Source organism: Garra rufa, chromosome 14 (genome assembly GCF_049309525.1).
Source record: "Garra rufa chromosome 14, GarRuf1.0, whole genome shotgun sequence".
NCBI lineage: Eukaryota > Metazoa > Chordata > Actinopteri > Cypriniformes > Cyprinidae > Garra > Garra rufa.
In genome coordinates this window covers 12,767,423-12,780,718 of record NC_133374.1, presented here as the reverse complement: position 1 = coordinate 12,780,718, position 13,296 = coordinate 12,767,423, and the positions used below count along the sequence as shown (strand labels likewise).

Sequence of the window (13,296 nt, the reverse complement as noted above, 5' to 3'; positions counted from 1 at the left end):
ATCGGCTTTCCGTCTCCGCCTCGGGCTCTTCCACCACCTGCTCCGCCTCCGTCGGTCGGCCCCATGGAGTCGTCAGCCCTTCCTCCACCATGGCTCCTCCCTCCATCGGCTCCACCGTGGGATTCCATCATGGCTGAGTTCTGGGTCCCACCTGGCTCCTCCTGCTCCAGCCCCCTTCTGTCACCTCCTTGGCTCCTCCCTCCATCATCACCTCCCTGGACTATTCTGTATCCTCCCTGGACTCTGTGTTTTGCCCTCCTTCCGGGAGGCCGTCCTCCGCCAAAACCCCCTCCTGAGACTTGAATTAATTTGTTTTCCATGTTCGTCGGCGCGAGGACGCGCCTTCCGGGAGGGGGATGTAATGTCACACCCCTGGACTATTTAGTTTGGTTTCTCCCAATTCCCCCGGTAGCTCTGTGTATTTTGGTTCATCCCTCATTGTCTGCACCTGTGTTAGTAATCAGTCTGTCTATTTAATGTGTGTGTTTTCCCCTGCATTCGGTTGGTCTTTGGTGTTATCTCCTGATGTTACCACTCCGTGTTCCTGTGTCTGCCTGTTTCCCATTGGATTTATTAAATATTCGTCTTTTACTACATCATTGTTGGTGTGTTCCTGTGTAAACGTGACAAATGTAAAATGCTTCCTTATTCTTTTATATTTTAATATGTACAAGTCAGAATAAGCATGTTGAATTTCTACATAAATATTGTGTTACTTTTTATTTTTTTCAGAAGCAGAGCACGCCAGCAGGAAGTTGAAGTTGAGTATAATGTTTATAGAGAGCGAGGTAAGATTGAAGTAGCGTTGATTGTAGTCTCATATATAGATATATGACTACAAGCAAGCCAAAGCTGGCAAATTGAGCTCATTCACCTATTTTACTACTACTTTCCCGCTGATGAGTGACAGACGCCCCTCCCATGACGCGAATTCGCCTCTGTTGTGAAGTAAATTTCACGCGCCAATGAAGCGAATAAACTAAAATGTTCAAACGTCCAACTACGCGCGAATAGCGCGATTTATTCGCGCAAGTCGCGTCCGGTGTGAACGCACCATAAGGATCGTATTCACACTGTTTCAGCTCGGTGAGGGCGGGTCTAAGGTCAATCAACTGTGTTTCGTCACAACGACAAGAAGCTGAAAATGACCTGATTTTAAAAAGGGGATATTACTTTTAAAGATCAAAAAATACCCCTGGGTGGATTTTTATCATTGTAGGGTGGTTGTGTACACAAACTGCCAACACACATTAATGTTCAAACATGTTAAAGTTAGTTTTGCATCCGATGACCCCTTTAAACAAAATGTGGTTTAAATGAAATTGAAAACAAAATGCCATCTGAACATTTTTAAAGACAGTCAGTTCCCCTCAGAGACACATTAAACATAACCCCCACCCCAAACTATATTGCTATTTGTTTAACAGCTGTCTTGAATTGTCATTTATTTTCAGCAATTTTCAACCAGCTCGGGTGCATCATTACATCCCTAGTTGTAATTTCATGTACACAACCAGTCAAAAGTTTTTGAACAGTAAGATTTTCATGTTTTTTTTAAAGAAGTCTATTTTGCTCACTAAGCCTGCATTTATTTGATCCAAAGTATACAGCAATAACAATACATTTTTTTAAAATATTTTTACCATTTACTGTTTACTATTTTTACTAATAACTGTAATTAATTCCTGTGATCACAGCTGAAATTTTGCATCATTACTCCAGATTTAGTCCAGTCTAAATCTATGACGCTTAGGTCATATAATACTTTTTCTTATTTGACCAAATGTATGTTTTTTTTAAATCTAGACAATTGTTGTTATAAGGTCAGCAGTTTAATCATCTCCAGTAAATAACACTTTAATCACAACTGGGTGGTTCTTACCATTTAGTACTGGCAGCTGCTCTTAACATCCCCTTCCTCATACATCATCCCTGCGGATGATCTACATTTTCAACCCGGGAAGTTCCCCATGGTCTCATTTTGACATGATTCACACTCATCATTCATCATGTTTGCACATATTTACAGTTCTGTTATAGCTCACAGTCCTTTTTCAGCTATTTTAAGATGTAGAATGCAATCATTGTTAATTATGAAAAATGTAGCCTGTTGTATTGCGTCAGAAACATCGTGTCATTTACACCCACCCACATCATTTACACCCACAATTTTTAGAGACGGTCATAATGCATTCTTAGTGTTTTTGATTAAGACGATAGACTAATAAAAACCTCAAAGCAGGACGTGAGGGTTTTACTTTTTCCACTGAAGTGTCTGATCTCAGCACCTGGATTTGACTAATGCCATCATCTTCCGGAGAACATGTAGGAGTTCATTGCATCTCCTTTGTTGAAATGGTAGTGTCTGTAGATTTTGGCCCCAGGTTATGATAGATCTGAATTACATCTATCATCCTCAGGTGCAACAATGTTTTTCTTTAGTCAGTGTTTTATTGCACATGTCTCTGCTTGCTTCTTTGTAAAACAGATGAGCAAATAGAATTTGAATCTTTATGCTCACTGAAATGACCTTAAATTAATATAAGAATTTATGATTTGTATTTTATGTAAATCAGCCTTACTACAACTGCTTACAATATACACTACCACTCAAAAGTTTGGGATCAGTATTTTTAATGTATTTTAAATAGGTTTCTAATGCTCATCAAGGCTGTGTTTATTTGATCAAAAATACAGAAAAAAATTTATATTGTGAAATATTATTACAATGTAAAACAACGTTCTTCTATGTTAATATACATAAAAAAATCGAGTTTATTTTTGTGATCAAAGCTAAATATACACTACTGTTCAAAGTTTGGGGTCAGTAAATTTTTATTCGTTCTTTTTTTTTTTGAAAGAATTAATACTTTTATTCACAAATAGATAAAAAGACTTATATTGTTAGAAAAGATTTATATTTTGAATAAATTCTGTTAAGTAAAAAAAAAATGTGTTACTTTTTATTCATCAAAGAATCCTGAAAAAAAAATAGTACAGGTTCCAAAAAATAAAATTCAAATAATAAATCAGCATATTAGAATGATTTCTGAAGGATCATGTGACACTGAAGTAACGCTGATGAAAATTCAGCTTTGCAGCAGGAAAAAAAATTTTTTTTAATGTATATGAAAAAAAACATTATTTTGTATTTTAATAACATTTTGCAGTGTTATTCTTTTTTTCTGTATTTTTGATAAAATAAATGAGCATAAAATACTTATTTTAAAACATTACAAGTTTTACTGATCCAAACTTTTGAGCTATAGTGAGAATATATTAGTTTTAATAATAATAATAAAAATAGTGGTAAAACCAAGTATAGCTAGATGCTTAAGATAGCTTAAGATGCTTAACAGCTCAACATTTTCTAATTTTTTTACAGTCTGTATCATCACACTATACATTTAAGGATTTATTTAGACTTTATATTTACCAGTTATTTTATTTTACATGTCAAAGTCTAATATTCCTTTTAATATCCAGAACATTTTATGAGGGAAAGAAACAGAAGCCTTGAACCACAAGAATAGTTTTAAAACTGATGTTGCAATGTAAAGAAAAAGGAAAAAACATACATAGTTGCATTAACCATGATTTGATTTGACTGAAATTAAATTCACATTCACATTCCCACTATTTGCTCAAAATGTTATTCTTGAGCAAATAGTGAGAGATGATAAAAAAATGTTCACAGTGCTTTAACATACCTGCCTAGTCACCTATAATTGTGACAACTTTAAAAACATAGTGCATTACGTATATTGTTAAGTTGTTTTCTGTACATTATGTCTCATGTGTTGCAAGTGCTTTTGGCCAGTGGTTTTATTTACAAACCTTCTGTAAAATCAGTGTTATTAGAAAGCTAGACACTTGTCTGTTTAATAATGTGTACTTTACAGAGGTGTGGAGTGGCAAAGTCACATTTGAAGAATTCTGTCACTCTATTATGGCTTTATATGGGTGACAACTGCCATTAACAGGACATGCCTACACTTGCAGCCCTGAAGATATTTTGTTCTTTGCACCTCAATACAAGCACCTTAATACAAGTTAATGTATAAATAGATTTAAAGGCCATTTATCCATCTTGTTTTTCAATGCAGAAGTAAGATGCTTTCTGGTAATGTGTGAGACTTCTGGTTCATAAGCCGCTGTAGGGAAATAACGAGAGGAATAAAGTGCAGTAAACACTAAAACTGTTTGCTCTACAAACCATTGTGTTCAAAATTAATATAATACATTGAAATAAAATGGTAAGACTCACCAGTTTGCAACATCAAGCAGCAAAACAAGCTTTTGTACAGCTAAAAATATCTGGATGAGACCGGAAGCAAGATATATTAAATTTACAAATGGCAATACTAATTCTTTCAGAAAAAAATAAGGTGGATTGTCAATCTAATATTAACAGTCATTTGTATTGTGTACAGTGTCTTTTCTTACGCCTTTTAACTGGGTTCAGGCTGCACCACAGGAAAACCAACAGATTGGCTGTTTTTCATGTGATGACGCAGCAAAGCTGCAAAAAAGCCCCTAACAGCTGTGCAAAAACATACAGAGTATTTTGTTTTTGATGAAGCAATAAACCTTAGTCAGTCTGTTTTTGACAGGAATGAAAATGGGGCTGTGAGGGAAAGAAGTGCAGTGCGTTCAGTGGGTTGTACTGTTGTTTAATTGTTCAGCTGACAAATGGTTTTTCCAAAAAAAAAAAAGTTTTTTTTTTTTTTGAGTAGACAGAACTTCACAAAACAGTTTTGAACGTTTTGGACCTTTATAGAGTGTGTGCAAAAATGAAGTAAAAACTAATATTGTGAAATATTAGAACAATTTAAAATTACTTTATTTTAGTGTATTGTAATGTATTTTAAATTCCAATTTATTCATGTGATGGAAAAGCTGAATAACATAACAAATTTCTTAGTTTCCTAAACTTTTCATAAATTTCAAATCCCATTCTTAAATCCCAAGAATTGGTTAGTTTAGCCTGTTTTCAGTTAAGGAACAGAACATTGTAATGCACCTCACATCAAATAAATCATAATAAGATGAAACAATATCTAAAATTTCACATTTTGTCTATTTTTACAGTATTCAAACAATAAATGGCATTTTGGCTCTTTTTAATGTGGAGAGACAGATCGCTGTGGTGCCTCAGTTCAACAGAAGTGGCCATGGACTGATCATCTCCTCTGCTTTAATACCAGTTATTGCACAAAATAAACATGAATAAGCATCTGAAGGTATGTTAAAATAAAAGTACAACTTACCGAAATCAGTATACTGTCTCATGTAATTGCTCAGTCAGTGTTTCAACCACACAATAGATGGTTTGCACTTATGTCACAGTTTGGTCAGTTCCCTGGATGCGCAGCCATATTGGCGATACTTGGATGTAAACAACAGCATTGATTGGTTAATGTACTACTGAATATGTTGTTCTGCTAATTTATGCTGTCTAAACCATGGAAAAACCACATGGAAGCTGGTAAATCATAAAGAGAAGGACTCAGTAAGCAGGAAAGGGCGCAATATTTTGACAAACTAAAGTAAATACTGTAGGTGGTAAAGAAACATACAAGCAGTATTAATAAAGATATTAGCTTAATATTTCACCTACCTGACTGGAACAAACTTGAATGTTGTCAAGATTCTTGACTTGGAAATCCTGGTTCAGTTTGGTCAACCACAAATGCATTTTGTTCCTCAGACAGTTTTTTGCACTCTTCTCCATGATTTGTTATTACTTTTGTCAGTCTATAATACTCAAAATGTTTTCCCAGTCCGACCAATTAGTTGAGCCCAAAACATGACAATTATTGACTATTTTCAGTAGAAATAATCAGCAAAATATGTAAGTTCCGTTCATTTCAGTGGCATTGTTTACGTTCAGTGCCGCAAAACGTCACATTTACCTCAGAAAAAAACTTGTTAGTAAGCAAGAAAAATGATTTTTTACTGTTCTTCAATGTTTAATTTCCGTATGAATAAATCCTTAAAATTTATATAACAGCCACTTTTAAATATTTATATTTCAAAAAAACTGAAATCTGGCATGTATTGTACTTGATATATAAACCCTAAAATAATCTATATTGAATCAGAATCTAATGAAATTTGTCAAAACCCAGCGCTAGTGTATATTGTAATTTTTCATTGCTGATGACTCAATTTGAAGTCATCAGCAATGATATTTATTGGTAACTGTGTAGTGAAAGATGTGTTGACAGCACTCGTTTTGGTGTCTGTGTATACTTCAGACCCTAGATCTGCAAAATTTCCTCTATGTCTTAACATCTGTGCAGGTTTAGAAGTCATATGCCAGGTCTTAGTCAAAACTGAATGGCTGTGATTCATATTCCAGAAGTCTGGAAATATTAATAGTCACCTTGAAACGAAGCCAAGAGAGTTAGCATCAAATTTTTGCCACCATTTCTGGCTAAAAATAGATTTCTTTTGTACTTTTTAAATCAAACATAAGCAAGACTGAGAGCATGTTGTACTAGAGCTTCAAAAACTTAATAAAACCCACAAGAAATATCAAAACAAGAAGTACAAACATGACTTTATAACCTGTCATTATACCAAAATGAGTCAACATATCACTTGCAGCCAAAAGTAGCGCCACAGAAGTGACATCACTGCCCACTCAGGTGTCCTAAAAGCAGTTTTTAACCACATTCTGCTGGCTGTGTGGTTTAGAGGAAGTGGCAGATTGGGCAAGGTACTTTTTACATGAATCACAAACAATTTTTTGACAGGACTGAGCACTATAAAGATCCCAGTCAGACTGTGCTGAACATCATTCGATCAACATGGAGCTCACAGCTGTGGTTTTGTTGGTGATTGCTGCACATGCTTTAGCAAAACCTGTCCCAACTGAGGAGAAAGACAAGACGTTATTAGCTGAGGTAGGAAGTGCTTTCTTATGATAAAAGATCTTTGCTTTTTAATTGACATGTTCTTTAAATTTTTCTTTCTTTGTTTTTTGGTAGAAGTATCTTCGGAAGTTCTATGGCATGCCGGTTGGTCTCCAGGGAAAAGGAAAAACGTCTGATCTCATGCACCAGAAGATTCGAGAGATGCAAACGTTCTTCAAGCTGGAAGTGACAGGAAAGCTAGACGACAACACTTTGGAGATCATGGAAATGGCTCGCTGTGGAGTTCCAGATGTGGCCGAATATAACCACTTTCCCCGAGACCTCAAATGGAAAACCACAAATGTGACTTTCAGGTTTGTGTCTGCACATTAAAGCATTGAATGTGATAAAAGGGGCAGTTTTGGTTTTAAAATCCGTCTTTTATTCACAGGATTTTGAACTACACTCCTGACCTGAAGAAGGCAGAGGTGGACAGAGCCGTTCGAAATGCTTTTAACACCTGGAGCAGGGTGACTCCACTGAGGTTTAAGAAACTGTATGAGGGGAATGCAGATATCATGATCAGCTTTGGAGCAAAAGGTACTACTAGCAGTCGTGAAATTCATTGAAGTGGGAATAAAATGCAGGGTATTTCTCCTTGATATATTTCTGTCAATCACCATGCTTTTTGTTTATTTGTGAATGACAGAACATGGAGACTTTAACCCGTTTGATGGACCTGATGGGCTTCTTGCTCATGCATATCCACCTGGAGTTGGCATTGGTGGTGATACACACTTTGATGAGGATGAGACATGGACCAAAGACTTTCACGGTACAAAGCAATATATAAACACATTGAAAGAAGTCTCTTTTGATCACAAAAGCTGCATTTCTTAAATGAACAATACAGTAAAACCAGCAATATTGTGAAATATTATTGCAATTTTAGAAAGCGAAAATTACTTTTTGAATGTAATTTATTCCTGTGATGTAAAACTGAATTTTCAGCATCATTACTCCAGTCTTAAGTGTTTTGATCCTTCAGAAATCATTCTAATATGCTGATTTGGTGCTGAAATAAGAATTTGAGCATTTCTTTGAAAATCTTCACTGTCATTTTGGTCAATTTATTCTCTCTTTGCTTATTACAAGTAAAAAATGTAGTGTATATGAAAAGTTCGATTTCTAATCATAGTAACTTTTCCTATGTTCTTTGCAGCATTCAATCTCTACTTGGTTGCGACTCATGAGTTCGGTCATGCTCTCGGCATGGCCCATTCCTCTGATCCAGGTTCACTGATGTACCCTGTGTACTCCTACGACAAGGGTTACCCTCTGTCTGAGGATGACATTAAGGGAATCCAGTCTCTCTATGGTGAGTAATACATTTCGACCAAAAGATCATTCTGAAAAGCCTCACATTGCTCTGATTGGGTCTTTGCTTTTGGTTTAATTGCAGGTGAAAACCCAGACCACGGAAAAGTCAAGCCTAAACCAGATGCTCCAACTAAGTGTGACCCTGAACTGAGTTTTGATGCCGTCACTGAACTCCGTGGAGAGACAATCATTTTCAAAGACAGGTGCAAAAAATAGTCCACGATTCATTGCCACATTTTTAAACTCTTATATGATGTATTACATCCTAATATGGTTCCTTTTTTTTTTTTTTTTTTGATGTTGGCAGGTTTTACTGGCGGCTGCATCCACAAATGCCTGAACCTGAACAAACTCTCATTAAAAACACCTGGCCTGAAATACCAAACCAAGTAGATGCTGCCTATGAGAACCCACAGAAAGATATTGTCATCATATTCAGCGGTAAGTTTTGAGATTTAAATGTCAAATTATTAGTCATGTTATTTTAGCATTGTTTTGGTCAACCTTTTGTGAAAGTTGTTTTTACCAACATTTACAGTTGAAGTCAAATGTTTACAGACACCTAGTGGAATCTGCTAAATGTTAATTATTTCACTAAAATAAGAGGGATCCTACAAAATGCATGTTATTTTTTATTTAGTACTGACCTGAGAAAGATATTCCACATAAAATATATTTACAAATAGTCCACAAGAAAAAATAATAGTTGAATAAAAATTACCCTGTTCAAAAGTTTACATACACTTGATTCTTAATACTGTGTCGTTATCTGAATGATTTATAGCTATAATTTTTTTGTTTACTGATAGTTGTTCATGAATCCCTTGTTTTGTTTTTGTGTAATTGAACCCTTTCCAACAATGACTGTATGATTTTGAGATCCATCTTTTCACACTGAGGACAACTGAGGGACTCATATGCAACTTTTACTGAAGGTTCAAATGCTCACTAATGCTCCAGAAAGAAAAACGATGCATTAAGAGCCAGGGTGTGTAAACTTTTGAAGTATGCATTTTTCTTATTTTGCCTAAATATAATATTTTTTTTATTTAGTACTGCCCATTCCAAAAGTTTTCAATCCCCGGCCCTTAATGCCTCCTGTTTCCTTTAGGAGCATCAGTGAGAACCTTCTGAAATAGTTGCATATGAGTCTCTCAGTTGTCCTCAGTGTAAAAAGATGCATCTCAAAATCATACAGTCATTGCTGGAAAGGGTGCAAATACTTGAATGTTTTTTCTGATGAACAGCAGGCAGTTTAACTGTTCAAACTAGGCAGTTAAAACTCATTAACAACTAAAAAAACAGCTGTGGATCTGTCACAAGGAGAGTCAGACTGAGACGTGCGGATCCATTTGCAGCATTTATTAGAATCGTCAACAGGTCAGAATAATCACCAGAAAACAGGAACAACGTAGGTAATCCGGGAAACAGTTCGATAGACAGGGAATGGTCGCAATGGCAGGAAGCAGGAATCGTCAACGGGGTACACAGTCCAGAGTCATACACAGATAATCCAACACAGAGAAAAACGCTTAGAATTACGACCATATGGAACGATAAGACTTCGCCAGGAAGTGTGTGTGTCTGTGGCTTAAATGCATGTGGGTAAATGTAAAACAGGTGTGTGCAGCAATCAGTTCAGTGGGAAACAAGGAGCAGCTGTGTGCAGTGATTGGTGCAGTGGCTTATGGGGATTGCAGTCCAGAATGTGTGTGCAAGAGTTCATGATGAGAAGACAGACCAGATACGTGACAGGATCATTCATGCAACAACATAGTATTAAGAATCAAGTGTCTGTAAAGTTTTAAACAGGGTAATTTTTATAAATTCAAGCATTATTTTCTCTTGTGGACTATTTGTAAATGACTTTTATGTGAAATATCTTACTCCGGTCAGTGCTAAATAAAAAATAACAAGCATTTTGTACAATCCCTCTTATTTTGGTAAAATAATTAACATTTTGCAAGGTGAATGTAAACTTTTGACTTCAACTGTATTTATATACTATTATGGTAATAAGCTAATAACAACTATATAGACATAAAAAAAACTAATATAAATGACAAAAACAACATTTACAGATACAGTCTTTTTTTTTTTTTTTTTTTTGTTAAATTAACTGGCATATTTTTATGAATTAAAAATAATACAGGTATCCGAATGTGGGCTCTCAATGGCTACACACTGGTGGATGGCTATCCTAAATACATCCACACGCTGGGTCTCCCAAAGACTGTCCGCAAAATAGATGCAGCAGTGAACATCCGAGACACGGGCAAGACTCTGCTTTTTGTAGATGAAGAATACTGGAGGTATGTTACAATTTTGTGGAACAAAGCTCTAAAATCTTGCTTTTTGAGTATTTTGAACTCATAAGAAAATCCAACACTCAATGCCAAAAGCTAATGTGAGCTGCATCTCATCTCCAGTTATGATGAGGAGAAAGGCACAATGGACCGTGGATACCCACGATCCATTGAGAAGGACTTTCCTGGAATAGGAGACGAAGTGGATGCTGCTGCATATCATTATGGTATGTGTGAATTCATAATGTTGCGTAACTTTCATAATTATTTCTCATAACTTTCTCATAGTAATTGTTGTTTCTGTCTTTTAACAGGATATTTGTACTTCTATCATGAGCACCTGCAGTTTGAATACAGTTTAAGCTCTCGTAAAGTCATGCGCATCATGAGGGCCAACTCCATACTCAACTGTTGAGCGCTTGTGATGTAGACAACTGCTGTGAATATAAGCATTCTTTTATTTGAGTTTTCAACTACTGAGCTGGTAAATCAGTAGAAATTTTCCATTCTTTTAAAATGTATTTATAGACCATGATTCAGGAATCATGTCTGGGATATTTTGGTAAAATTAACTGAATGATTCTGTATATGCATCCAGTGGGACGCAACAAAAATATACTGATTGAACTGAAAACTGTAAATGTGTTATGAACTCTTCAATACCACTGTTAAAAAAAAAAATGTAGGGATATTTTTGTGGTGATTTATTGGTATGAATTTGTCACAAATGTATAAATAGACACATAAGTGAATAAATACGATGAATAAACAATGTAAAATATGTATTTATATGGAATGGATCGATAAATTAAATAAGTAGACTACTTACAATCAGCAAAATAAAAAAAAATACACTACCAGTCAAAAGTTTTTGAACAGTAAGATTTTTTATGTTTTTTTAAAGAAGTCTCTTCTGCTGAGCAAGCCTATATTTATTTGATCCAAAGTACAGCGAAAACAGAGATATTTAAAATAACTCTTTTTCTATTTGAATATATTTTAAAATGTTATTTATTCCTGTGATTTTAAAGCCATTTTAATATTCTGATTTGCTCCTCAAAATACATTTATTAATAGTATTATGTTGAACACAGCGGAGTAGAATTTTTCCAGGTTTCTTTAATGAATAGAAAGTACAGAAGAACAGCATTTATCCAAAATAGAAACCTGTTGTAACATTATAAATATCTTTTCATCACTTTTTAACAATTTAAAGCATCCTTGCTAAATAAAATTATTAATTTCTATCATTTTGGATCTTTCGGTTCATCAAAGAATTCTAAACACGCAACTGTTTTAAATTAATAATATTTGTGATAAAGAATGTTTCCTGAACAGCAAATCAGCATTATAAGAATGATTTCTGAAGAATCATAAAACACTGATGACTGGAGTAATGATGCTGAAAATTCAGCTTTGATCACAGGAATAAATTACATTTTAAAATATATTGAAATAGAAAGCAGTTTTTTAAAATAGTAAAAATATTTCACAATTTTACTGTTTTGCTGTACTTTGGACCAAATAAATGCAGGCTTAACAGAAGAGGCCTCTTAAAAATCTTACTGTTCAAAAACTTTTGACTGGTAGTGTAAATGTAAATTATACATCATAACAATTCATTCACAGTTAAAAAAAAAAGAAAAAACATCAAAATTTGTCATCTAAAAAGGATTGTTTGTCTCTCCCATGACTAATAAACACATGAAGACCATGAGTTCCTTCATGGTTCTGGGTCAAACGATGGACACGTTTTGTTTTTATTCTCTTTTTCTAGAATCTGACCCTGTTGATGGTATCTGTGACTAGACTAAACGCTTTTGGCGGTGAGATGACTGAAAACATTCTCAAAAGCTGGTCTGAATTACGCTCAGCACTCACGGTGTTTGGCTGCCTGCAGTGTTTACAGGGGATTTCAGTTAAAACCCACATATTACCACATATGTTTGCATATGTGCCTGCACAAATTTCCTGTTGTGAGAGAGAGAAATGTTGGGGATTTTATAGGAAAACACAGTAGTTTGATGGTCATCAAAAATGAAGATGAGAAGTAGTTCGGTTTAGTGAATAGGTGGATATTTTGGCCTTCTTTTTTTAAAGAAAAGTTATGAAAAAAGGAATCCAATGATAATATATCATCTTTTACTATCATGTGTTTGCAATAATACCACAGTATACAGTTGAAGTCAAAAGTGTACATACACCTTGCAGAATCTGCAAAATGTTAATTGTTTTACTAAAATAAGAGAGATCATACAAAATGCATATTATTTTTTAGTACTGACCTGAATAAGACATTTCACATAAAAGACATTTACATAGTCCACAAAAGAAAATAATAGTTGCATTTATAAAAATGACCCTGTTCAAAAGTTTACATACACTTGGTTCTTAATACATTGTTGTTACCTGAATGATCCACAGCTGTGTTTTTTGTTTAGTGATAGTTGTTCATGAGTCCCTTGTTTGTCCTGAACTGTTAAACTGCCTGATGTTCTTCAGAAAAATCCTTCAGGTCTCGCAAATTCTTTGGTTTTTCAGCATTTTTGTGTATTTCAACCCTTTCCAACGATGACTGTATGATTTTTAGATCCATCTTTTCACACTGAGGACAACTGAGGGACTCGTATATTTAACTATTACAGAAGTTTCAAATGCTCACTGATGCTCCAGAAAGAAAAACGATGCATTAATTTTAAAGATCAGGGTAAATTTAACTTATTTTATCTTTTGGGGAACATGTAAGTATC

At 34.8% G+C, this 13,296-nt stretch overlaps 1 protein-coding gene across 1 annotated transcript; it reads left to right on the top strand.

Moving 5' to 3' along the window:
* Positions 1-6,815: 6,815 nt before the first annotated feature.
* On the top strand, positions 6,816-11,227 carry mmp13b (matrix metallopeptidase 13b). The gene is made up of 10 exons (XM_073817829.1): positions 6,816-6,911; positions 6,996-7,234; positions 7,312-7,460; positions 7,570-7,695; positions 8,083-8,238; positions 8,323-8,443; positions 8,548-8,681; positions 10,393-10,552; positions 10,670-10,773; positions 10,861-11,227. The coding sequence occupies exons 1-10, from the start codon at positions 6,816-6,818 to the stop codon at positions 10,959-10,961; spliced, it is 1,386 nt and encodes a 461-aa protein (XP_073673930.1). The 3' UTR covers positions 10,962-11,227.
* The last annotated feature ends 2,069 nt before the right edge of the window (positions 11,228-13,296 follow it).

Coding starts and splice junctions, on each gene's coding strand:
- mmp13b (XM_073817829.1), top strand. CDS start 6,816: ATGGAGCTCACAGCTGTGGTTTTGTTGGTGATTGCTGCACATGCTTTA. Junction 7,461..7,569: donor GATCAGCTTTGGAGCAAAAG/GTACTACTAGCA, acceptor TGTGAATGACAG/AACATGGAGACTTTAACCCG. Junction 7,696..8,082: donor ATGGACCAAAGACTTTCACG/GTACAAAGCAAT, acceptor TGTTCTTTGCAG/CATTCAATCTCTACTTGGTT.